Below are 23,427 nucleotides of genomic sequence, written 5' to 3'. Positions count from 1 at the left end.
ATTAGAATCAACATTTTTATACATTTGTCAAGTTTTTCCATTTTTATTTGTCTTTTTTTCTTCCTTTCCTAAAGGAAGGTCCAGTACTTCCTATGTTGAAGGAGAACACTGAAGCTCATTGAGAGAATCAGACTAGTTTGACACTTAGAGGAAATGTCGAGCGCAGCACAAGAGATGGAAGCGAATACATAGCTAGACACAGTCAGCTAGTCTATGTTTTTGTTATTACATGGTGTGTGTTGTTTGCTAGGAAGCTCACCACCAATGCACCCTGCTGTGTTACTGTCAAGTACCTCCACCATTAACTGCCTTTACCATCACAATTTTCTGTTTCTAGTCCAAATACTGCAGTGTGTGAATAATACAACCTACAATTCTTCAGACAAATGAATGTTGCTGTTCCAATAAGATAAAAACCCAGGTGAGCTTCACCTGAAAGCTGCAGTACCTTCCTTGTTTCATGTTGCAAGCCAAATGTTTGTGTGGTTGTAACAAGAGTGGGACATGACAGGGCTGTTTTTAGTCTTTGATGTGGTGTCAATGGTTTTTGGACTGTGTAGTTGCGTACTCTATCTTTCGTACCAGGAGGAAACGCCCCTTTAATCCTGACCACTGACCAGCCCAGGATTCTATAATCCCTCCGTTTGGCCGGTGATTCGTTCTCCTCATCCATGTATTCCGTTGCGTTTGACCTACTCATCGTCATGGCCATTTGTTAGCTACTTTACAATAAGACAACCCTTGTGAAGGATTTATGAATGGTTTATGAATAGTTCATTTATTTGCTTGTTGACCCTTTATAAATCATTTATGAACTGTTTTAACACATTATTTAAAAAGACTTGCCAAATAGCGAGCACATATTTATCTGTAGCTATTAAGTTTTATTTGTTTTCTCCATTGCTTCAACTGGTTGCAGCAGAATACTTGTCTATACCCCACCAATGGCTACTGCTGAAGTTCTCCATGTAGTCATTGCGAGGATACAGACTAAATATCCTGATGAGACTTCAATAATGGTTCCTTGATGGACTCATTGGGGGATGTGGTGGAGAGATACGCATTAAAGATTAGTAGAGGCCCTTCTGAACAACTCGGATCGTCCACTTCGTAACACCTTGATGGACAATTTTTTTTTTTTTTTGACAGATCTATGACGTTGTTCACTTAGCTGACTCTCCCATCATCATCTTCATGCTTCCTCATCTTATTTACCATTAATTTATCAGCTAATCTTAATGAAAAATGTTATCAGAAAGTTACAATAAGACCCCTTTTACCAGTTAGACATGGAATAGGACTCTTTATTATAACCATATCACTGATTAGTAAATTATAACATAATCTTACAAAAAGATTAATTTACAATTGTTTATTTGTGATTTATGAAATGTTAACAACATAATTATAAACCATTTCAATCCTTTATAAGGGCTGTGTTATTGTGGTACTGCCATTTTACACTATTACCTCAGTTTGACATGTTCAAGCAACCTTTACATTCTTCCAGGGTGATGATGTGCTGCATAGTCATTTACTACAATGTGTTTGGGAGTCACTGAGAAATTCACATTCACTGATCTTACTTATCTAATTCAGAATTAGTAGTTTAATTCTCAAAGACCAAGCGCAAACTTATAAACTAGTTAAGTCTTTATAAATCCGCAAATTGGCTTTGTTGAAAAAAACAAGAACAACAACAAACCCTTAACCCACAAAACTGCTGCCTCTGACTGTAAAAGCTTAAAGACGTGTTTGAAGAACGTTGTGACATAAGACATTTTGTCATTGAGTTACTGACTCTGAAATATTCCTCTGCGATGGAAGAAGAAGCTGTTTGTAAATATATATCCCATGTAGAGTACTGTTGAGTAGCATGCCTTTATATTTTTAAATAAAATGCTGAAAATGTATTTTAGCAATATATGATGATGATGATGATAATGATGATGATGATGATGATGATGCCACGATGGAACGAAAAGTTGATTTTCACAGATGATTTCAGTGTAAGATTAAAAATATTCTTTCTGTACCTGTGTGGGTGCCGGTGGTTGTGTGGACATGTCAGTCCGAAGTGGTTACCTTACCTTACCTATTCCTTACCTACTGTGAAATTCAATCTCACTATCAGAAACATTTTGAGCATCGTCACTTGAAAATGTTTCTAGGTTGAGGTCCATATGTTTCCCCACAGTCGCCTGAAGGCAGCACGATGCTGATTATTCTTGGATTCCTGGTGCCTTAAGTGTGCGTAAATGCAGATGTGACAAGCCCCGTTACTGGTTATAGCTGTTTGGAGACACTTGGTGGCGATGAGGAGAACTGCAGCTTGGTCTCACACCTGAACCAAAAAATTAAGAGACCACTAAACATTTCTACATGTATGGCAGCCGTTCCATTCCAGTGTCTGTTGAATTTCAACAGGAGCACACCTCATTCTACTTAACAGGGCCGTTGCTAGGAATTCTGGGGCCCCTGAAAGAATACTAAAGTGGGCCCCTACCCCCTGACTTTTCCACTTTTTTTCTTAGACTACGTACGTATTATCATTTTTTATTTAGCCTACTTTGTTTTGATGCTAATGCGGCATTACTATGAGTATTAATCAGGGTCATATGCAGAATAAGTCAGTCATACAAAGATTAGACTACTGGGGTTTTTTGTGGGCCCTACTGGTCGCTGGGCCCCTAGAATTATCATCACCTTTCTCCCCTATACAAGTCCATATTCATTTTTAAACAACATAATTTATAATTGTTGTGTTGTCCATGATATTCCAATTTATTGATATGCACCTGTGTAATTTCCCTGGGTACATCCTCGTTTATCCAGTCACATAGATATGCATAATTTGTGTCAATTTTTCTTGTCGTATTTGCTGTGTCAACTCTTGCATTATGTCTCAAAAGTGTTTTGTTAGGTCAAGCTGACATTTTGTCTTCAGACATGGATTAAGCATAACAACGACACACAGTCTTTATTCTCAGTGGTTTATTCGACTTCAAGATAAAAAAAAGTAACATCCAAAGCATTTGAAAGAGTGCACAGATGTTCACATACAAACGGATGGTGGCTGAAGAACAAAATTTTACAAATGTCATTAACAACTGTTCAAGAAAAAAGTGATAACGGACACATGTGAAAACAACCTGCTCTTGTCGTCACACTGTAGATTGTTCTTAAATATAAAAGTACACAATGTAAAAAAAAAATACTTAAAAAAACCTAGAAAAAAAATTCACAAAAACATTCAGAAAATCATGATACAAAAAGGAAAAAAAAAAAAAACAGCTGGATATGACATGATCTGAACTGAACTGAACCGTTCATCGTGTGTTGCTCAGCTAAAGGAAGACAATCCTCCATGTCTCCGTTAACACTGGGAAGTCAAACATCAAGTATCACAAGCTTCTTTTCCTGAACCGTCTGCCATCTGTGTGGCTCTCACCTCATCCATGTACCCCGACCCAGCCCACCGACGGGGGGCATCCCTGGCGGGAGCGGAGGGGGGAGCTGATTGTGTCCTACGGTCGACGGCGGTGGGTACCCGCTGCTGAAACTAGGCGCCATCCCCATGACCGAAGGGGGCGGAGGCGCAAACAGGTAGCTGTAGGCCGAGACGGGGGGCGTGTGGTAGGTTGCGGTGCCCGGGGGGTACTGGTGGTAGGCCAGCGGTGGGACGCAGGCCTGGGGCACGGCCGTGTAACAGGTGCCCTCTGTCTTCATCATGGACTGCAGCTTCTGGTAGCCGTCGCTGGCCACCAGGGAGCTGGAGCTGGGGAGGTCGATGGGCGGGGGAGGTGGCAGAGGAGGGCAGTGGGGCAGGGGTGGGGGGGCCGGATTGGAGGGGAGGTCGGGGGCCGGTGGGTAGGAGGAAAAAGGTGGATGATCTGTGAGAGAGAGGAAAGACGCAGTGAACAGGACGGCTCGTGTATCTGTGCCACACGTTCGTCAACAGCTCCACACAGTGGTGACGGCTCTGTCTGCACTGGCTCTTTAGCTTGTCGTGCTGCATGTCACAGCTGTGGATGAGGATCATTAGGATTTTAATGGCATTACTACAATTATCCATATATATCTATATGTAATATCTGCTTACTTTTACTTTTTAATTTTAGATTATGTTAAGTAACTTCTACAGCTTTTTCAAAACGAATCACTATTAGATTAGATTATATCAGGCTGACTGGGTGATGATGGAAAACAAGGTAATTTTCTATGCTTCACTGCAGGGATTCTTTCTTTGTGACAGTACTATGACTGATTAGTGTTGGGCAAATTACTCTGGAAAAATAATTAAATCACTGATTACTGATTGTGATTACTCCTTTTAAAAGTAATCAAGCTACTGTTCTGACTCCCAGTATCCCAGGATGGGTGCTTAAAGGGATAGTTCAACATTTTGGCAAACTGGCTCATTGCCATAATCCCTATAGTCATAGCAGTAGGTTCGTTCGTTACCTTAAATTGTCGGTGCAAGCTATTTTTAGAACGGCGGAGCAGAGCCGTGAGCTGCTCAGAGCTACGCTACGGAGGCTAATGGAATTTCTTGGTTTCCGTCATCAAACTCATCAAATACACAATCCAACAACTCCAAAACGCTCTTGTGACCTGCACATTCACGACGCTATGAGATAATAACAGAACGTTACGAGACGGAGTTACTTTCAAGGCAAATTCTGCTGATGTGGTTTCCATCGGGTGGCAGTTTTTCAGGAAGACGTCTCTGCATTTGCCTAGAAAACAACTCCGTCTCGTAACGTTCCGTTATTATCTCATAGCGTGGTGAATGTGCAGGTCACAACTTGTCCATGAGAGTGTTTGGAGTTGTTGGATTGTGTATTTGATGTGTTGATGAGGGAAACCAAGAAATCCCATTAGCCTCCGTAGCGTAGCTCTGAGCAGCTTGCGGCTCTGCTCCGCCGTTCTAAAAATAACTTGCACCGACAATTAAAGGTAACGAACCTACTCCTAAAACTATAGGGATTATGGCAATGGGCCAATTTGCCAAAATGTTGAACTATCCCTTTAAGAGTGTGTGAGAGGAGCGGAGTGGACCAGCAATGGTAATGGTAATGTGCTTGTAACTATAATCTAATTACTATTTTAGAAATGATAAGGCATTACATTACTCTGTTACTAAAAAATAACAGAGACACATTCCTAAATAATGTGTTACTGCCCAACACTGAACCTGCTCTGAACAACAGTTCAGATGTGAGGGGGAAATAAAAGGGCTCTCAAATGAAAAATGGACAGAGTTAAAGGCAGAGGAGGAAACTGACCAGGATTAACAGAGACTGGTGGAGGAGGAGGGGGCGGAGGAGGCGGTGGAGGAGGCTCCAGATTCAGGAGCTCTGGAAAACAAAAGCACAAGACAGAGAAAACCAATGGAAAACCGGCAGTATACGAAAGAATGGAATTAAAGTGACATGGTTTGTTCTTACTCGTGGCTTTGCCGTCGTCTTTGGGAGAGGGCTGAAAATAAACATATGCAAATATACATCAGTCAGTGTCAGTCAGTGCTCAGCTGAAGCCACAGAAATGAAATCACACACACTCCAACACTTAACACGTCTGCATTACCTGAGCTGGTCTGGACGGTCTGGGGCTGGTCTGAGGCGAGGCTTTCTTGACCGGCAGAGGGACTGAGGGGGACAGGATGGAAGGTGGTGGGGGGTTCTCCACTGTCCCCATCCCTCCGTCAGGAATCGGCTGTTTAGCCTGAGAGTACAGGTCCAGGATCTGGTGGCAGATATCTGTGAGAGCAGGAGAGAACACAGCTGGAAAATGTAGATAAAAACTGTCAAATAAAACAAAAAAAGAGGAATAAACAACGTGTAGGTGTAGGTGTATTTTCTGTTACCCTCCAGCACCTCCACAGGTACGTCATAGACAAACTGCTCCCACCATCGGCGAGCCAACTGTCTGGAGGTCCAGTCCTGGATGTCGAACTTACAGAGACGTCCAGCCAGATACATGACGGCCACTGCTATGATCTGAGGCTCCCACTGCAGGGCCACCATGGTGCACAGGCTTGGGGTGAACACAGAGGTGTTATCATTACTCTCATTCTCCCACTTCACATCTGTCACAATGCTCACATCTGGCACATTTGACATTGATAGCCATAGCTTAGACATTCCATTTCATTTTCATTCTTTTCATTTGTAGTTAAAGGGACAGTGTACATTAATAAAAACAAATGTAAATGCACCCGAGTTAGCTAAAAAGCTAGTTTTCATCGTTAGTCCCTTTGCCTGATTGTAAAGGGCAACCTTTAAAAAGAGCAACAATAAAATACCACATGAAAAAGAATAGGGTAACACATTATATACACATTATTAAATACATATTTGGAAGACAATAACACACATTCACGAGGTGCTTATCATGACATCTTGAGGTGGGTTTACATGGATAGTTTTAAATATATAGGGCTCTCTCTTCTTCCCCTGCCGCTGGATTCTAAAAGTAGGCATATGTCACATCATGTCACATATACTATGTCAACCAGTTTACTTTGTAAGACATGTATACACTCAAGCTGAAATCTTCAAACAGATTGATTTAAACCAAACCTATTTGAAACCATTTAAAACTGTCCATGTAAACCCACATCTTGCTATAATTTGTGTGGTGTGAAACTTTACATTTTACACCTTTAAAGTGACACCATTAAAATTCTGGAACGGACAATGATTAAATTACAGAAGTCCTGAAAGGTCATTTTTTTTTCATCTCTCTGCTGCGTCCCACTGAAAAGAATTAACTGAGTCAGCTTATAAGAAATAACTCAAACACCATTTTCTCAGTTGAACATCCGACTCTCTCACCTTACATCACAGAGGTGATGTTTGTTTCTTACTGACATCCTAATGGGTTTCTGGCTAATTGGCAACCAAAATACATTCAACCAACAAGTGAAGTGAGGTGCAGTTTTTGGGGGCTTCAGTGTCATTTTGCCTCAATGCTACGAAATTTAATACAGACATATGGGAAAGTGTGTTATTCTGGTCACAACAGAGTCAAGGCTTCTGTAGTAATTTAATTACTATACATGAGTAAGGTGAAGATGACTGAAAATGGGTGAATCTCATTATTATACTAGACCTTCAAGTTCCATTTCAGTCAAATAGCAGTGAGTCGTGTGATCACCTGTCATTCACAAAGGTCCAGGCCATCTGAACCAGCTTCTGCACCTTGTTCTTGTCACCTGGAAGACAGCAGTGGTTTCTCCATCAAGTACACTGATGTTAGTGTGAAGATGGTTTTGTCAGTGGAACTACAGTAGGGAAACTACATTCTTTCAGCATGAACACTCCTCAAATCCAAACACCAAAGTCTTTTTTTTTGTATCAATAGTGAATGTTAGCCAGATGCTCCAGATGTTACCTTTGAGCTGCTTTGCGTAGCGCAGCAGGAACTGGTAGGGATGTTCCACCTGCAGGTCGAACTTGATGGTCTGCAGCAGGATGCGCTCCAACACCATCACCTCCTCCTGTGAGGAACACAACAAGTCTTCATGAAACAGATGCACATGGTGCCACAGTGTCCAGGCTCAGGGTCAAAGGTTAAAGGTTAGAAAACACAAAACTAATTCAGAGAACATCTTCAGTTTTACAGTGTTCAATTGTTTTAACTTCAAATGTCACAGAACATTAAACAACAAGTGCGTCAAACCTGCAAACTGTGTTGTTGAACTGATGCTTTCTGAATCTGTTTGCATATTTAGGCTGCAGCACATTGAAGATTCTGTATGTGTTCATAGTTACTGAAACGCTGCAGGCTCTGTGATCATGAAACAAATGTGTCTCTTTTCAAATACACTCTTTAAATAGAATTAAATAGGAAAAAAAAGTAGCTTTATTTAGCTCATGAAGCCCTGTCCACCTGACCTGTTTCCAGTTTGGACGTGATTGTGTTATGATTTCTGCTGATCATGGTCTGACCATGGATCTACGGCTCCACCCAGCACATCTAACAAGGCTCCTTTAACCAGTTATAAGTGGTAGTAATTTATTAGTAAGATAAATGACTACTAATCAACAACCTGACTTTGCCAAACAATGAGCCAGCATCATTCTATCAATATTATATTTGCTGTGTTCTACATTTATTTCATGTATTAGAATTTCTAAATCTCTCATAAAAGGTGGTCATTATTGTCAGGGCCGTTGTATAGGGGAGAAAGGTGATGATAATTCTAGGGGCCCAGCGCCCAGTGGGGCCCATAAAAACCCCAGTAATCTAATCTTTGTATGACTGAATTATTCTGCATAAGACCCTGACTAATACTCATAGCAATGCTGCATTAGCATCAAAACAAAGTAGGCTAAATAAAAAATGATAATACATACGTAGTCTAAGAAAAAAAGTGGAAAAGTCAGGGGGCAGGGGCCCACTTTAGTATTCTTTCAGGGCCCCCAGAATTCCTAGCAATGGCCCTGCATATTGTAAATTGGTACCATTTCAAAATAAGTGTAAAATTGTATCTTTTGGAACCAAATAAATACAAACAATAAAATAATAATCCTGGATAGGCTGAAGATTCAGAGAAGAACTAAAATAGACTCCTTTTAAAGCTACATATTGCATGTCACTCACACCAATAGAATGTTGATTCTTTCTACATTTCAGAGAGGTGCAGAAAGGCTGATGATGATGATGATGAATCTTTCTGCTCTGCTGAACCCTTTTTGTGCCTCTGTCTCCACCGCAGCAGCATTTTTTACAACAAAAAAACATTACAGTTCACATCCTGATGAAAAGACTCCCCGTCACTGACCTTGGGGTCGTCTCCGAACTGTGCAAACTGCGTGTCGTTGAGGAGGCTGCGAGCCGTCTTGATGATGTCTTTACACTTCTTTGGAGTTTCCTCCACTTTTCCTGCGAGGAAGAGGCAGCATCCTCCTGTCACCTGCAGGCACAGGCACCGGATACGTTAAAAAGCATGTACAGGAAACCCTATTTCCACACGCCGTTAGAGACACATACAGATAAAGCTGAGCGGGGCGTAGCAATATTAAGCAAACTGGAGAAATCAGCACTGATGGCTACTGCTGCAGATTGCAGCTCTGTTAGGTTTTCATGAAGAGTGAAGTGGATAGAATTAGAGACAGATCTATAAAGTCAAAGTCTGATTCAAAACATTGCTCCAATGAGTGCCCATCAGGACATAAAACCAGTATCACTATCTTACATCTCCATATTTTCATCTTCTCTTATTTTTTTTAAGTGATGGTCCACAAGATGATGCATCTCGTGATTTAAGAGCCAAAAACAGGTGATTCAATCAGAAGAGAGGAGGCTCTGAGACTCTCTTCTGATTGGCTGACTGTTCACACAGAGAAAACAAATCGTTGGACTATGGATCAGGGTGGGCAGAGTCTGAGGCATGTTTTCATCCTAAAACAGCGTTTTAAAATGACAACGACATTGTCCATCCAGACTAACACTCCTGAAACTCCAATACACACATACAGTGGGGTGCAAAGGTTTGGGCAACATTTCTGTTGATGTGAACAGTTGAGCAAGTGGAAGATGAAATGACACCAAAAGACATAGTTAAACATGAAACACTCTTTTGCAATATTTCAAGCAATACCAGTGTGTTCATGTTAAAGATGAAAATAAAAAGATCTAGGCCTATTGTTTAAAATGTAAAGGGGATGTGTCATTTGTAACTTTATGACTTTTGGAGATCATATCATCATCCAGTTGCTTAACTCTTCACATGAACAGAAACTTTGACCGGGGGTGCCCACACTTTTGCATGCCACTGTACATACTTGACCAGACTTGACTGTGATTGGTTGGTTGTGATATTCTGGTCAATTGTCCTCACCTGAGAGGTCATAAACCAATTTACTGTATGAATACTTATTACTTTGTTTTATCCCTAAAGGGGAAAAAAATATATAAAAAAATCTGTCAGCTCATGTACCATTTGCAGAAATGTTTTTTAAAAGTCTGATGGCAGTGGGTATAAAATATCTTCTTTATCTCGTTGCAGACACAAGAAACAATCAAATAGATGGTCCATGAAGACACATTTCTTATACAAGAGGTGCTACACAAGTTAAGTGGACAACCATATGGGACCTTTAAACTCCTGGATCCACAGAGATGAGTCTGCAGATTCAGATGGAAGTTGTTTTGTCAGTGATAGCATCACCATGTTTGATCAAACTGAGGTCATATACAGTAACAGGATAAGGAGCTCCATACTTACATATCTGGGGAACTGCTTGAAGGAGTGGAACATGTAGAAGCGGTGGAAATAAACAATCCCAGTCGCCAGAGTGTCATAGTGCCTGAAGCCACAGAGGTTAAAGAGACTGACAACACACAACCAGTACCCACCCAACACCAAGATACACTCTACTCTTACTGTCAGTCCTTGTTTTCTACTGATGCTCTAACTTCATTGCATGTGACCATTCATATTCTATGCAAATTAACATGACTAGACTTGGTCCTGAGGGCCACACATGCAGCTCACAGCCTGCAGCGGAGCACGAGCCACTCACATGAACATGGTGCGTTCACGGACCAGGTTCCCCCTTTTTTATTTAGTTAAGTGGCTCTATACGCTTGCAGCCAGTTTCTCCATCACATATTTAAGGCAAATCTGTTGAGAAGGATACAGCCCGAGCCGTGTGCCCACATCAAAGATGAACCGAGCCCCCTCTCTGCGGTACCGGGCCTCGGTGGCGGGGTCCAGTCCCTCTGACTGGGAGGGAGTGTGGGCCAAGTCTTTCTTGTCCCAGTACCAGCATGGTTTGATGTGGTCCAGGGTAGCCGGCGGGTCCTTCCTGTCCCAGTGCAAGTGGGGTCTGATGAAGTCCAGGGTGGACAGGTTCCCCCTTGTCCCGCCGGCAGCAGGACCCGAGACTGGAAGTGAGTGAGTGTTGTTGAAGGAAGAAGGAGTGTTGGAGGAAGCAACATTTAACCTGCTAACAGCTGCTCCGCTCACACATGCTGCCGGCGAACTGTCGCAGACTGACACCAGACCTCCACCCTGACCTCTGTCGCTTTCACACAGCTGCGACAAAACAAACTGCACCGACGCGTAGACTAGGTTATTGTGATGACTCTCGCTGAGAGAGCAGACACCTTCAGCACCTGACTTCTCATTCACAGCCACTTCTTTCAAAATGTTCCCGGTCCACCTTTAAAATACCGTATATGCGCCACTAGAGGGCGCTGTTAAGACGTCTTCTTCTTCTTTGGTGCGTGTAGACAGCTGGAAAAACATCTCAGAGGTGCTCTACCGCCCTCTGCTGGAGAATGGACAATCATGTTGAAAAAATAGGAAGGCTGATAAATCAAAATAATCCCCCTTCATAACCACTTCTCATATTGATGGAAAACATGTGAGGAACCCATAGACTGTATAAAAGAGTGAGGAACTCATAACGACTTATATTAGAGGAAAAATAATACATAAGGTTTATGCATAACACATTGAGGGGACAACAGCTTTCCTAACTACTGAAACTAAATAAATAACACTGAAATGTTGATAAAATTACATGAAGGAAACATAAATACAAAAGGTTGAGCAATATTATTATTTATTTATTAATGGGTATTTATTATTATTTCTGAACAATTGTTCAGTAGGGTACAGTAATCTCACTGTATGTGTGCTGTACATGGCTAATAACAATGTTATTTGTAAAGCACTTTAAAGTAATCTCAAAGTGCTGTATTGTTTTTGTTATGATATTGTTACTTGTTATAAATGCAGTATATAAAGCAGATTGTCTGCTGTCTCAGCATAGCCTACATGTGGATGTGTTTTGATCTATGATTAAATTCCTTTTGGGTGAAATTTGATCTTGGATCTCTGCCCACTTGCTTTAATTGCTGTTTGTACTGTTTCTTTTTTTTTTTTTTTCTTTTTTTTTTTTTTTTAGTTCATTTGGATGATGTGATACACTTCATATTAAAGATGTAGATTCTCCTATTTTCGTATCTAGAAGAAAATAAAAGAGAGAAATGATTAAATTTATCAAGAGACGCAAAAACGCCCTCTACAGGCGTTATGCCACTTTTAAGGTGGACCGTAAAGATACTATAATTTAGTCAGGGAACGAGGTTCATGTTCGTCCCTTGCATCCGTCCCATCCAAACAAAGAGCTCCAGAAAACGCCGGAGCCCGAATCATGACAGAAACGTCTTCCAGCCAATCGCCGTGGCTTAAACATTGCCATGTATGGTCGCCTTCAGCGTTCTAAAAGTAAGCGTCCAATCACAGTGCGCGGTAGGAGGGGCGTGCATGTTCACATGCACCAGCACATTCGTTGTTCAGTGTGAGCGTGCCGTCCAGCAGCCAATCAGAATGCCAGAATCCAGTGTTGTTTTCAGAGGCGTGTCTGGGGGTCGCACCAATCAGAGGCGGGACTGCATCAAGGTTGGTTTGTGTGCAGAAGAGAGGAACTGTCTGCTGCTGTCCCTGGAAAGGTATGAGTGAACCAGAGAAATATGTCTACGGCTGGGTTTTACGGTCAAGTTCTGGTCCGGGCTTCCACGCTGACTCTCTGACAGTGCGCAGGCTGCTGCGTTGTAGCGGATACGTGTAGCTAACCGGCTAATTCGCTGTTTGTGTAACTCTTCTGCTGAGCCCCTGCCTGCCACTGGACAGCTTAGCGGCTAACAGCTAACCTGCTAACGGTACAGTCACTGTAGTAGATGAATGAGCCCCGTGTGTTCCCGTGTGTGTGTGTGCACCGCTCTGCCCACGGCTCGGCGCGGGTGGGCGTGAGTCCCCGGTGTCAGAGGGTTAGCTGCTGGCCTAGTGGGAGAGGCGACAGCAGCCCGAGGAGCTAGCTGGCGCTGGGCTGTCAGGAGGAGACACACCACGATAACTAACCCGCTAACTTTGTCGTTAGCCTCGGGCTGGGCGAAGTAGCCCACTTTTAAAAGGCTTAGACCCAGCTTTAGTTGAGCCCTGTTCCCGTGAGGCTTATTCATGGACACAAAGTTTCTCCTGTTGCTCGTCAGTGCATGTCTTTTTTTTTTTTTAGTGTTGACTATGTGACTGTCACGAACAGTTGTCAGTGGAGTGGATCTGGTTCTACATCTACACCCCGTTTGTGGTTGTCTTCAAAACCACACGTTCATGTGTGTCACTTTGCATTTCCTGGAAGTCGTGTAATTTCCACCACTCTGCCAGAAAGTGCAAATGTGATTTCAACATACAGTCATTTTTATGTATGTATTCTATATTTTGTACAGTATAAGTTCATAATATCTATTTATTTATTCAGGGCTCCAGACTTAACTTTTTTTTTTTTTTACTGGTAGCACAGTGGCCCCTAAATTAAAAATTTAGGGGCACAAATGAACTTGCGAACCAAATATTCACATTTCCTTTTCATTCATGATCCTCATACACCTTCCAAAACAAAAACAGCAAATTTACTGGCTGCACATATGGTAGATGAAAAAATTACTTGCACTGTCTCAAATTTTAGGAGCAAAATACCCCCATTTAGGGCCAGTCTGGAGCTCTGTTATTACTCATAATGTTCTGTTCAATAATGAATTTCCCCTCGGGGATGAATAAAGTTTAACGCAACATAACCATACATGATGTTATGTCCCTTAGTGCAAACTTCACTACAGAGTTCATTTTCAATATTATTAATAAACTGACTGGATAAAGGGAGATTAAATCTCTGCCAGTCAATTTGTCAATTGACTGGCAAAATTGATTTCAGGTAATGACTTGAGTAATTTAATGGCAGCACTCCACTCATTGTGATGAATAATAGAATTTTTAATTAACTTTGAAGTCTAGTGGAGGTTTTTTTTGTTTTGCCTTCCTTTGCTAATTGTTTGGTTTTTCTACTCTTGCGCTTCTCGTTTCCAGCTGCAGCAGGCAACCAAACAGCTGTAAAAAGCCACTGTCTGCTACCTAGCCTATACCTGCAGAAAACTGCAGATACACAATCAGAGGCCTGCTGCAAACATAATATAGCCATGTTGTGTGGCAAAGAAAGAAAGAAAAACCCTCATTAGTGCAGTGCAGCCACGGTCCTAAAACCAGACCCGATCGTGGGTCAAATACCCCGCCTCTTTCTCCACCGAGCGGGACTGGCCGTCCTGTGTGTGTGTGTGTGTGTGTGTGTGTGTGTGTGCACAAGGCCAAGTCCGTCTGTGTCTGCCTGAAGCTTCTCTTCTTCTTGTAACATAAGTGTTGGCTTTGGACCATAGTGACAACTAAATGTCACTGAGCAGCTGTGTAGTGTGAGAGGGGGAGTAACACACACACACACACACACACACACACACACACACACACACACACACACACACACACACGCTGGGGTTGTGTGGTGGTGGTAGTGTGAGGTTAAACAGAAAGAGACCCCGACTGCCAAAAATGGCCTCAACTACTCTCTCTGCTTTGGTAAACTGTCTGGATTGTGAATGTGTGAATGTCAGAGAGAGAGTGTGGGGGCGTGTGGGGGCGTGTGGGGTGACCAGCTCCACAGGGAGGAGGGATTCATATAGCCCACAGCTGAACAATACACTCAGAAAAAAACCCATACTGGATTAGAATGGCAGATGTTATGATTTCCATTGAAATGATGATATTTACATTTCATTTACACTGGAAAAAATAAGGATGATGTGATTTCAGTTTGATCTTATACCAAACAAGCATTTGGATAATAGATTTGACCATATTGTGATCTCAATTGTATTTTGATTAACTTGCTGAGCTCTAAAGCCATATCTGCCAAGAGCTGTAGTTAAGTTGGCCTGGTGTGGAGATTAACACTTCGTATGGAGGTTTCAAATCGCTGGCGAGATAGTTGAGTGAGATTTGTGGATCAGAAAATGTTGTGTTGGTGTCCATGGTGCAGCTTCTTCTCTCTCTTGGGGGTAGCGACATCTTGTTGCATGTTGTACCAGCATGGAGCAGACCGTGAGTGAGCTGTACAGTTAGAGTCTGCCATTCTGAAAATGTCTCATCGTTCAATAAGAGGTTTATTTAGGGTCGATGTCTTCATTCTTTGCTGATTTTCCAATTAAAATGTCCAAAATTCTAACGTTTTCCTGCCGGCTGAGGTAAACAGAGCTCAGAGGCTGGTTATGACCTCTTGGTTGGCCTTGATTTACCCAGAATTCCCTATGCCACACTCTGGTTTAAGATAGTTAAGTTAAGTTAGGTTTTTCCAAGACACAGTCAGAGTCTGTCTTTGTGAAACCGGCCCAAGGTCTTAACCACCAGAAAGCCATTTGAAATTGTGAGGTTCAACAAAAATGTCCTCACACAATGATGGTTTCTAACACTCACAAGCACAGACACACACACACACACACACACACACACATAGATTTTTATTGGCAAAAGTAGATCATTAATTCAGTGTTGTGTTGTGTAGAAGTCTCTTTGGCAGTAGCTGGAGCTTTCAGTCTTCTTGGGTCAGTCCCTTCAACATCTGTTTACTTTGTTCCATTTATCTCTGACTTCCTGCCAGATTGGAGGCAAGTGTCTGGCAACAATTGTATCGATTTACAATTAAATGTACAACACAATGAAAAAAAAAAACGCGACACTGTTTGTACAGATCAGGTTTCACAATAGTTGGCTTGTCTCCTGGTTCAGTCTGTTTCCCCCTGTATCTTATGTCCAACCAGAAATCTCAGAGCGATGTTGCACACTGGACCTTAGCACAGACGGTATAGTCGGGTTGCTTGTTAAACCCTTCATCTGGAAAACCTTAATTTTACAATCTGCTCCATCTAGCTATTTCTTGTTGTATGTCCTGGAAGAGGCATCTTCCTCTGTTTTGCTCTTCCTGATCCTTCTATCATCTTTCCCCTGTTACAGGGCCTCAGGGTCTGAGTTCTTCCTGGTCCGATTGGGTGTCCAGTCCACAGATTGAAATATTAGTGCTTGGCAAAATCATTTATGCTATTATGAAGGTGTTCATATGAAAAATTAGGTGAACCTATGGAATTCTGTACCATCTGAAATTAACAGAACAGAATTAAACAGAACTAAAGAGGTTTAATGTGAAAGTTAAACATTGGCTCAAGCAGCAGCAGAAATGTGAACATTAACTTTTCTCAAGTCATTGTCAATACAGCACTTTACTAATGTTTAATGCTAAACTTAAAGCAGAAGTAAGCGATATTTTTGTGTTAATATAGGCTAAGTCTTAAATAGTTATATCTTCCGACAGCAATCACTTACATAGAGTGTTTGGACCGAAACACGGGTCTCTCAGTCACTCAGCTCTGCTCTGAGCCGAGGAGAAAACTTTTCTCGTATCCTACAATTTTTATCCAATGAGGAGAGAGAACGGCATAAAGGGCTGTGTGTGCAGCCGAGGGATGCGCGTGAATGTGGTGACGTAGGGACGAGGACCAATAGATCCATGACGAGGGCGGGGGCTGCTAACTCCATCGGCTGACAAGACGTTATGGTGCGTTCAAGGCAGCCCGTAACTCGTGTTTTTCCGACCTGTGAAGTGGTACCAGTTCGATCTGGTACGACTTCACGGGTCGGAAGTTACGAGTGGCCGTTATAGTGACTTTCACAGGTAAAACAGGTCGGAAAAACACGAGTGGGTTGCCTGGAACGCTACAAAGTCGTAAGTCGTGACTTGAAGCTGTAATTTACGGTTTCAAAAGCCTGCCTGGAACGCAGCATTAGCCAAAACGACCGGATCGCTTACTTCTGCTTTAACCTGTGTTTTAATCTGAAATTTGCATCTGTGTTTACTTATTCATGGATCCATTCACGGTATCCTCCACTATATTTGTATCATTGCATTTATTGTATTCTGTATATTTTATCCTATTCTAAAGCCTGACCAGGGACAAAGACTACAAATTAGCTGAAGCTCGACGTCTTATATGCATCACATTTTCCCATTTTTTGTGGCAATGTTCTATGTATAGTCCCTGTTAAATAAACATTAAAACCAATCAATAAATAAAATAAACTGCATTTAATATGTAGCCTAATACTAAAAACAGTAAGTTACAAAATTAGTCAAATCAATTATCATCTTGTCATTTGCAAGTGATTGTTTCGAGGATTATAGAAATATTCCCCTATAAAATGAGACATAATGCATTTCAATTGGTACCTACTACCATTAATTCTCTGCTGCTGGACTGAAATTCTAGACATTGTATGCTGTATGTGTCTATCAGCATGATAATATGTAAACATGCAAGACTGGAATTGCATATCAGCAATAGTAATGTAATGTTTGCAAACATAACAAATGGCATAATAGCAATTTTTTGAAGACTTTTCCATGAAGAACAGGGTCATAATATACGGAGACAAGGTTGAATGTAACAGAAAATAAAATGTAATTTTAAAATCAATATTTAATGGCAAAAACGCTACCATTTGTTCCCCCTTAGCTCCCCCCCTTCATCCAACAGAGTATTAGATTCTTTCAGTAATAATGTGTGTGTCCTCTTCTCAGCCCAGTCGTCCATCCAGCAGTGCACCATGGGAAAGAAGAGTCGAGTGAAGACTCAGAAGTCGGGTTCAGGAGCCAGCGCTGTGGTCTCCCCCAAAGAGATGATGAACCTCATCTCTGAGCTGCTGCAGAGTACGTTCACACTGTCTGTCGCCACCTTCACAGTCTGTACCTCAGGACAGACCTACACTCACTGCAGTGCTCACAGACAGGCTAGATAGATGATAAACTCACATGGAACAAATGTTTGTTTTAAAGGTGTAGACCTTGCAGTTTTATTATATATGACTGAAGCATTATGCTTATCTACCAATGATGTGTTTTTAATTAAAACAAATGATAACTTTCCTAGATCTGTATCCCTAAAGTGGCAGGTCGAGACCTTATAGTGTTACTGAGAGAAACTCAATAGAACCAGACTGGTAGTTTTAACAGTGATACTTATGTAGTTGTAATGATGGTAAATGTTAATTACCAGTAATGACAGCAGCACAGATTTACAATTCTAATAATAATGTTATGCAGTTCATATTTTGGGTGAAGCAGCTTAGACCCCAGAGTAATTTAATAACAAGGGGATAAGTGATACTGATACAAACATTGAATAAAAAACAAATGACTATAACAAAAGAGTCAGAGTTACCTGCAGAATGACGACAGACTACAGCAGAGAGTGACAAGTGATGGGGAGTAGCAGTGCTCAGCGCATCAAGGGAGTTCCACATGCAGCCTTGTATCATAGCAGTGAATCTGTGATGGTTCAGAGCTGTTGACGTACGCTCCATGAGCTCTTAAACGTCTCACACTTGGATAGAAATGAATCATAGAGAATAAAAGGAGGTCACTTTGTGTTTTGCTGTAATTTCAGGTTGATGATGGTTTGGACATTGTCTGTGTGTCAGTTGAAGTGATACACCTGCAGTGTTAATGCTGCCCTGTGTTTTCCCAGAATGCAGCAGTGCAGTGCCCTCTGCTGGCAAAGAATGGGAGGAGTACATCCAGATCAGAAGCTTAGTGGAGAAGATCCGCAAGAAGCAGAAAGGTGAGGAGGTTGTTGTTGGTGACTAGGTGACCCCAGAACATTAAGAAGAAGTGAATATTTATCTATTTTCTCTCTCTCTTTCTCTGTGTTTTTTCAGGTCTGTCAATAATATTTGAGGGCAACAGAGAAGACCACTTCTATGACCTGATGTCCTGGGCTCAGGAGAGCGGGGCTTCCTGCGACGGCTTCTCTGTGACTGACTTTGGTGAAGAGGGCTACGGCCTGCGGGCCACCAGAGACATCAAGGTGAGTTTTGTGACGCCTTTGGTTATTCCTGACGTCTCAAGAAGATTTTTAAATTTCTGTTAATTTGAACAGTTAAAGGGATAGTTCAACATTTTGGCAAACTGGCCCATTGCCATAATCCCTATAGTTTTAGGAGTAGGTTTGTTATCCTTATTATGGCAATGGGCCAATTTGCCAAAATGTTGAACTGTCCCTTTAAGCAAGGTGAAGATGAAATGATCTCCAAAAGGCATACGGTTACAGATGACACATTCCTGCTACATTTAAAACAATATGATATATTTTTTATCTTTTACAATGTCAAAATGCTGCATAGTAAATAGTTGCCCCCCCTTGGAAACTAGTGTGTAAATATGTCTATGGATATTCTCATTCATCCATATCTCTGGGCAGCAAATTGAATTTAAGGCAACTGGACTTGTATTTGTCCAGGAAGACGTTTCACCTCTTATCCAAGGGGCTTCATCAGTTCGCAACGCATCGGTCTGACTAGTCCTCACATGTCAGACTAGTGAGGACTAGCCCAGAGTGTGTAAATATCTGGTCTGTCTGGTCGAAGTTATCTGAGAGCTCAAGTCTCCTGGTTTCCCATTCTTTTGCAGGATGCTGCTTTGTTTCCCCTTTTCACTCAAACTGTAGAGAACAAAAATAAAACACTGATATTGCTTAGAATATTGCAAAAGAGTGTTTCATGTTTAACTGTATGCCTTTTGGAGATCATTTCATCTTCCACTTGCTTAACTGTTCACATTAACAGAAATGTTGACCAGGGGTGCCCAAAACTGCTGTATTAACGTAAAAAAAAGCTGTGTCCCAGTTAAAGGGCTGTATTCTTCAGACAATGTGATCTGTGTAAGGTGTGGCCTTTTAAAACTGCCGTTGGCCATAAAGGTGGAACTGGAATGAGGCGGTACATGGTATATGGAGGTATATAGAGGATTTTCACTGTCTGTCACCAGCCATGCTCATGCTCACCAACAAAGCATGGCTCCTGTTGCTGAACAATCATGATGACAAAATACAACTTCATAACATTCCTCAGTATTACCAGCTGTAACTCTAGCTGTTGAAGTGAGCTGAAACACAGTCCTTTTTCTGCCGCTGTTGTTTTCTTTCATTCCCGACGCACAAATTAATCTGGAGATGGGATGGAGCCTTCATAACCCAGGAAAGGAAAGCTGCATTTCTCTCCCGCCATTTGTAAGACCTTCGAAATGGGGCACTGATACAATGGGTCCTCAGATGCAGCCTCTGGAGGATGAGACCCCTGAAATGGGACACAGTTACAGAATAGTTTGCTGGTTAAATGAAACCAGCTCCTGTCACCTGCTGCAGCTAATTGGCAGAGCACGTGGAATGCTTAACGTTTTTATGGTGTGTGTGTGTGTGTGTGTTTGATGCGCACACAGGCAGAGGAACTATTCCTGTGGATTCCCAGGAAGATGCTGATGACAGTGGAGTCGGCCCAGAACTCCGTGCTCGGTAAGAACTTCAGTTCATAAAAAGTGTTTGTGCGGAAACTGCAAATCTGAATCATCTCTGGCCGTCAAACCTGTGGCCTGTAGGTGGATTTCTGGCTGCACTGCAACAGCAGGTCCAGCCCCATAATGTGATAATTGTAAAGGATGATATTTCCACCAGTGGTCAGTGGAGTGCTGACTGAGCCACAGCATAATCAGACCCTCTGGAGCAGGCTGCCTAGGAACTAACAGGGAAGAAGAGGAGTGCTTCCAATACACTGAGCCTCATTTTCAGTCTTCAGTTACAGCAATTAAACCACTTTCATTACATGTCTTAAAGAGGATTTTTACCGTAACCATGGCACATTTTGCCTCAATTTATCAGCTTTGGAGTAATTGTGATGGTTAAATAAATGACTTGTAACTTGTTACAGAGAGAATGGAGGCCTGTCTCCCAACGTCTCTTGGCCGAAAACCAACCTTACAAGATCAGAGCCTGCGACCCAGCTCTCGTCTCGGCAGCACAGCCACAAAAACGCACCCCGTAACCCATAATCTCATTTATGACAGGCAAAAATACACAAATGCACATATCGTAGGGCTGTTCGATTTTGCCCAAAAATAAAATCCCGATTTCCGATTTACAATTCTTTTGTGAAATGACAAACTATTTTATGTGTGCTGTTGGTGTCTTTTTAAATGGACCTGGAGTCTAATGATGAAGTCTATCTATCCGTCTCTCTGTCTATACTAAAACGTGACGTCAACTGACTGCCTTCCACTGAACGGCCAGAGCGTTGTCACCGCAAGTGTGATGTCTGACACAAGAATCAAACCCGCTAATTTGATCACACCGACAGCAGCGACCACTGATCAGTTCCGAGACTGTTGTTATTCTATTACCTGAGTTAATGGCTACTGTGTGCAAAACCACGCTGTGGTCTGTAATCGAGGTGCAGACGAGTGAGGATAAAAAAAAGAGAGCGAGACAAGAGCTGTAACTGTGTAGTGGAAAAGGGCTGTTGGTCTTTTTGGCAACGAAGTCCTCACTGGACTTAGCAAACGCAGACATGTTTGTTCACAGTGTGTGGAAGGAGAGTGTGATGAGAGGAAGGAGGTAAAAGTCACTACGGTAACCCCCAGAGCCCAGATATATGAACGGGGGCTGCACAGTAGTTAGAGTAAAAATCGATTTTACGATTTCACGATTTCACGTTTTTAACATTGTGCTATCTAAATAACCGTGATTAGGATTTAAAACCGATTAATCGAACAGCCCTTACACATCGTAAGATGTATATGATATATAACGTTATCCAGCGGTCAGTGGATTGTTTTCTCACCAGCTTCATTGAAAACAAATGCACATGGCTGGGAGGAGGGTTAGCAAAACAGCAGAAAAGCGACCAGATTTGCATAGTTCCCCTTTAAATACTAATGCAGAGGAAGATTTTAACATAAGACACATTGAGCAGAAAGAACAGGAGAGAGAAGTCATCAGAAACAAGGCTTCATACTAACGACTATGACCAAATCTACATATCAAATAGAGGGAGTTAGACACAAAGACCTGCTCAATAAAAAATTACTTTCTATAGTTAAAGTTAATAAGGACTAAAGTGCTGTAGATCTCAGACGAGGTTGTGATCTGTGTGAAAGACTAAATAGGTCTGACATGGGTCCTCATTTCATGTTGAAATATACTGTAACTGGTTTCATCCTTCCTCTGTTCCAGTCTCCTCCACCACAGTCAATTGGTGAGATGCAGTGCAACTTTTCATTTCTTCACCATCAGCATGTGAAAACCCTCCTCTGTCGGATCTTGTGTCTCAGGTCCTCTGTACAGCCAAGACCGGATCCTGCAGGCCATGGGAAACGTGACGCTGGCGCTGCACCTGCTGTGTGAACGGACCGACCCGGCCTCACCCTGGCTGCCGTACATCCGCAGTCTCCCCCAGGAGTACGACACGCCGTTGTACTACCAGCAGGAGGAGGTCCAACTGTTACTGGGCACTCAGGCGGTGCAGGATGTCCTGAGCCAGTATAAGAACACGGCACGTCAGTACGCCTACTTCTACAAGCTGGTACAGGTAGGCAGGACACACACACACACACACACACACACACACACACACACTGTGCGTAGTTGTAGATTTCTCCATTAAATATAAGATAAAGTCATAAGTTGTGAGGCAGTGGTATTTAAACTAAAATTAAAATTTGCTACATGAAATCATTTAGATTCACTTACAGTAAAGTATACACTATTTATGTGTTAAAGACTAGGTATGCAGGGTATAAGGAAAGTCAGTGATGTGTGATAACTGCTCAATATTGTGATGACAACTTGTGATAAATAAACAAACTGCAGTGTACATGTGCATGTCTTCCTCCACCGTTGAGCTAGTTAATCTCACAATCACTGAACTGACACTGATCTGGAGGTTCATGTTGAAGTTACATCAGTGAGACATAATGTTCTCAATACAGTACAGTATATTTGGCTCTTAATTTATTCTCATATTAATATTTCAATAATATTTATAGCAGCTGAGTCACTGTATATACATTTCATAATATCTGCATGTGTAAACAAAGCTGCAGTCTACACACAGAGACTTTTCCTTTTGGCGGCTCATCAAGTAGAGGTAGGATATGTACTGTATGTATAACAAATCGGGCTTGTTTGTTTGGTACAAAAGGTAACAAAAATCACATCAGCAATTTACACTTTTTAAGCAGAAATCACCATTTACACTGCAATATGTAATTTCAATCTCAATATCTGCCCATATGATCACAGTGTTTTTTTTTCTGCATATCTTGCAGCTCTATTTTATTGCACATGTTCATATCGTGATGACAGTAAAAATGGATTTTAGGGTCGGTAGACTCGGTACTATTAAAGGCTATCGTTTACCCAATAGAGGTGTAAAGTGTGTGAAAGCTACAGAATATGGAAACACAGGGCACTGCATGGTGTAACACTACTGTAGGTTTCTGAGTGTCAGGTTTTGGGAGTTTCAATCATTTACACCTCCACTCTATGAGAAATCATGTTGTGTCGAAAAATTGTCTTAAAAAAAACATAACATTACCCATGAGCCTCGGCTGCAGCTGCCATGGAGCAGAGGCCAGTCAGAGCAGCAGTGAATTCAAATACAATGGTGACTGAATTCACCCAGAGTTGACCCAAATTTAAAGCTCA

At 41.9% G+C, this 23,427-nt stretch overlaps 2 protein-coding genes across 3 annotated transcripts in view; one reads left to right on the top strand and one right to left on the bottom strand.

The window, feature by feature from the left end:
* Window positions 1-3,054: 3,054 nt before the first annotated feature.
* LOC311005261 (cyclin-K-like) lies at window positions 3,055-12,984 on the bottom strand (the record flags this gene model as incomplete). The annotated part of the gene is made up of 12 exons (XM_083997617.1): window positions 3,055-3,893; window positions 5,289-5,360; window positions 5,451-5,481; window positions 5,590-5,762; window positions 5,870-6,039; window positions 7,162-7,219; window positions 7,399-7,504; window positions 8,792-8,923; window positions 10,238-10,319; window positions 10,653-11,177; window positions 12,267-12,466; window positions 12,892-12,984. 12 exons carry the CDS (start codon window positions 12,982-12,984, stop codon window positions 3,448-3,450), a joined length of 2,088 nt encoding a protein of 695 aa, XP_083853743.1. The 3' UTR covers window positions 3,055-3,447.
* Window positions 12,416-23,427, top strand: part of setd3 (SET domain containing 3, actin histidine methyltransferase) — a 28,040-nt gene continuing 17,028 nt past the window's right edge. The window contains exons 1-6 of one of the 2 annotated variants that reach the window (XM_083997819.1): window positions 12,416-12,474; window positions 17,475-17,603; window positions 18,421-18,513; window positions 18,611-18,759; window positions 20,169-20,241; window positions 22,053-22,309. In XM_083997819.1, the coding sequence (XP_083853945.1) occupies window positions 17,501-17,603; window positions 18,421-18,513; window positions 18,611-18,759; window positions 20,169-20,241; window positions 22,053-22,309 (675 nt within the window). In that variant the 5' untranslated portion in view covers window positions 12,416-12,474; window positions 17,475-17,500. Of the gene's footprint in view, window positions 12,475-12,541; window positions 12,685-17,474; window positions 17,604-18,420; window positions 18,514-18,610; window positions 18,760-20,168; window positions 20,242-22,052; window positions 22,310-23,427 lie in introns of those variants that run through there. The other variant, XM_083997820.1, reaches the window with a different exon arrangement.

This window comes from Trachurus trachurus, assembly GCF_905171665.1.
Source record: "Trachurus trachurus genome assembly, chromosome: 22".
Classification (NCBI taxonomy): domain Eukaryota; kingdom Metazoa; phylum Chordata; class Actinopteri; order Carangiformes; family Carangidae; genus Trachurus; species Trachurus trachurus.
This window is presented reverse-complemented; position numbering and strand designations above follow the sequence as displayed.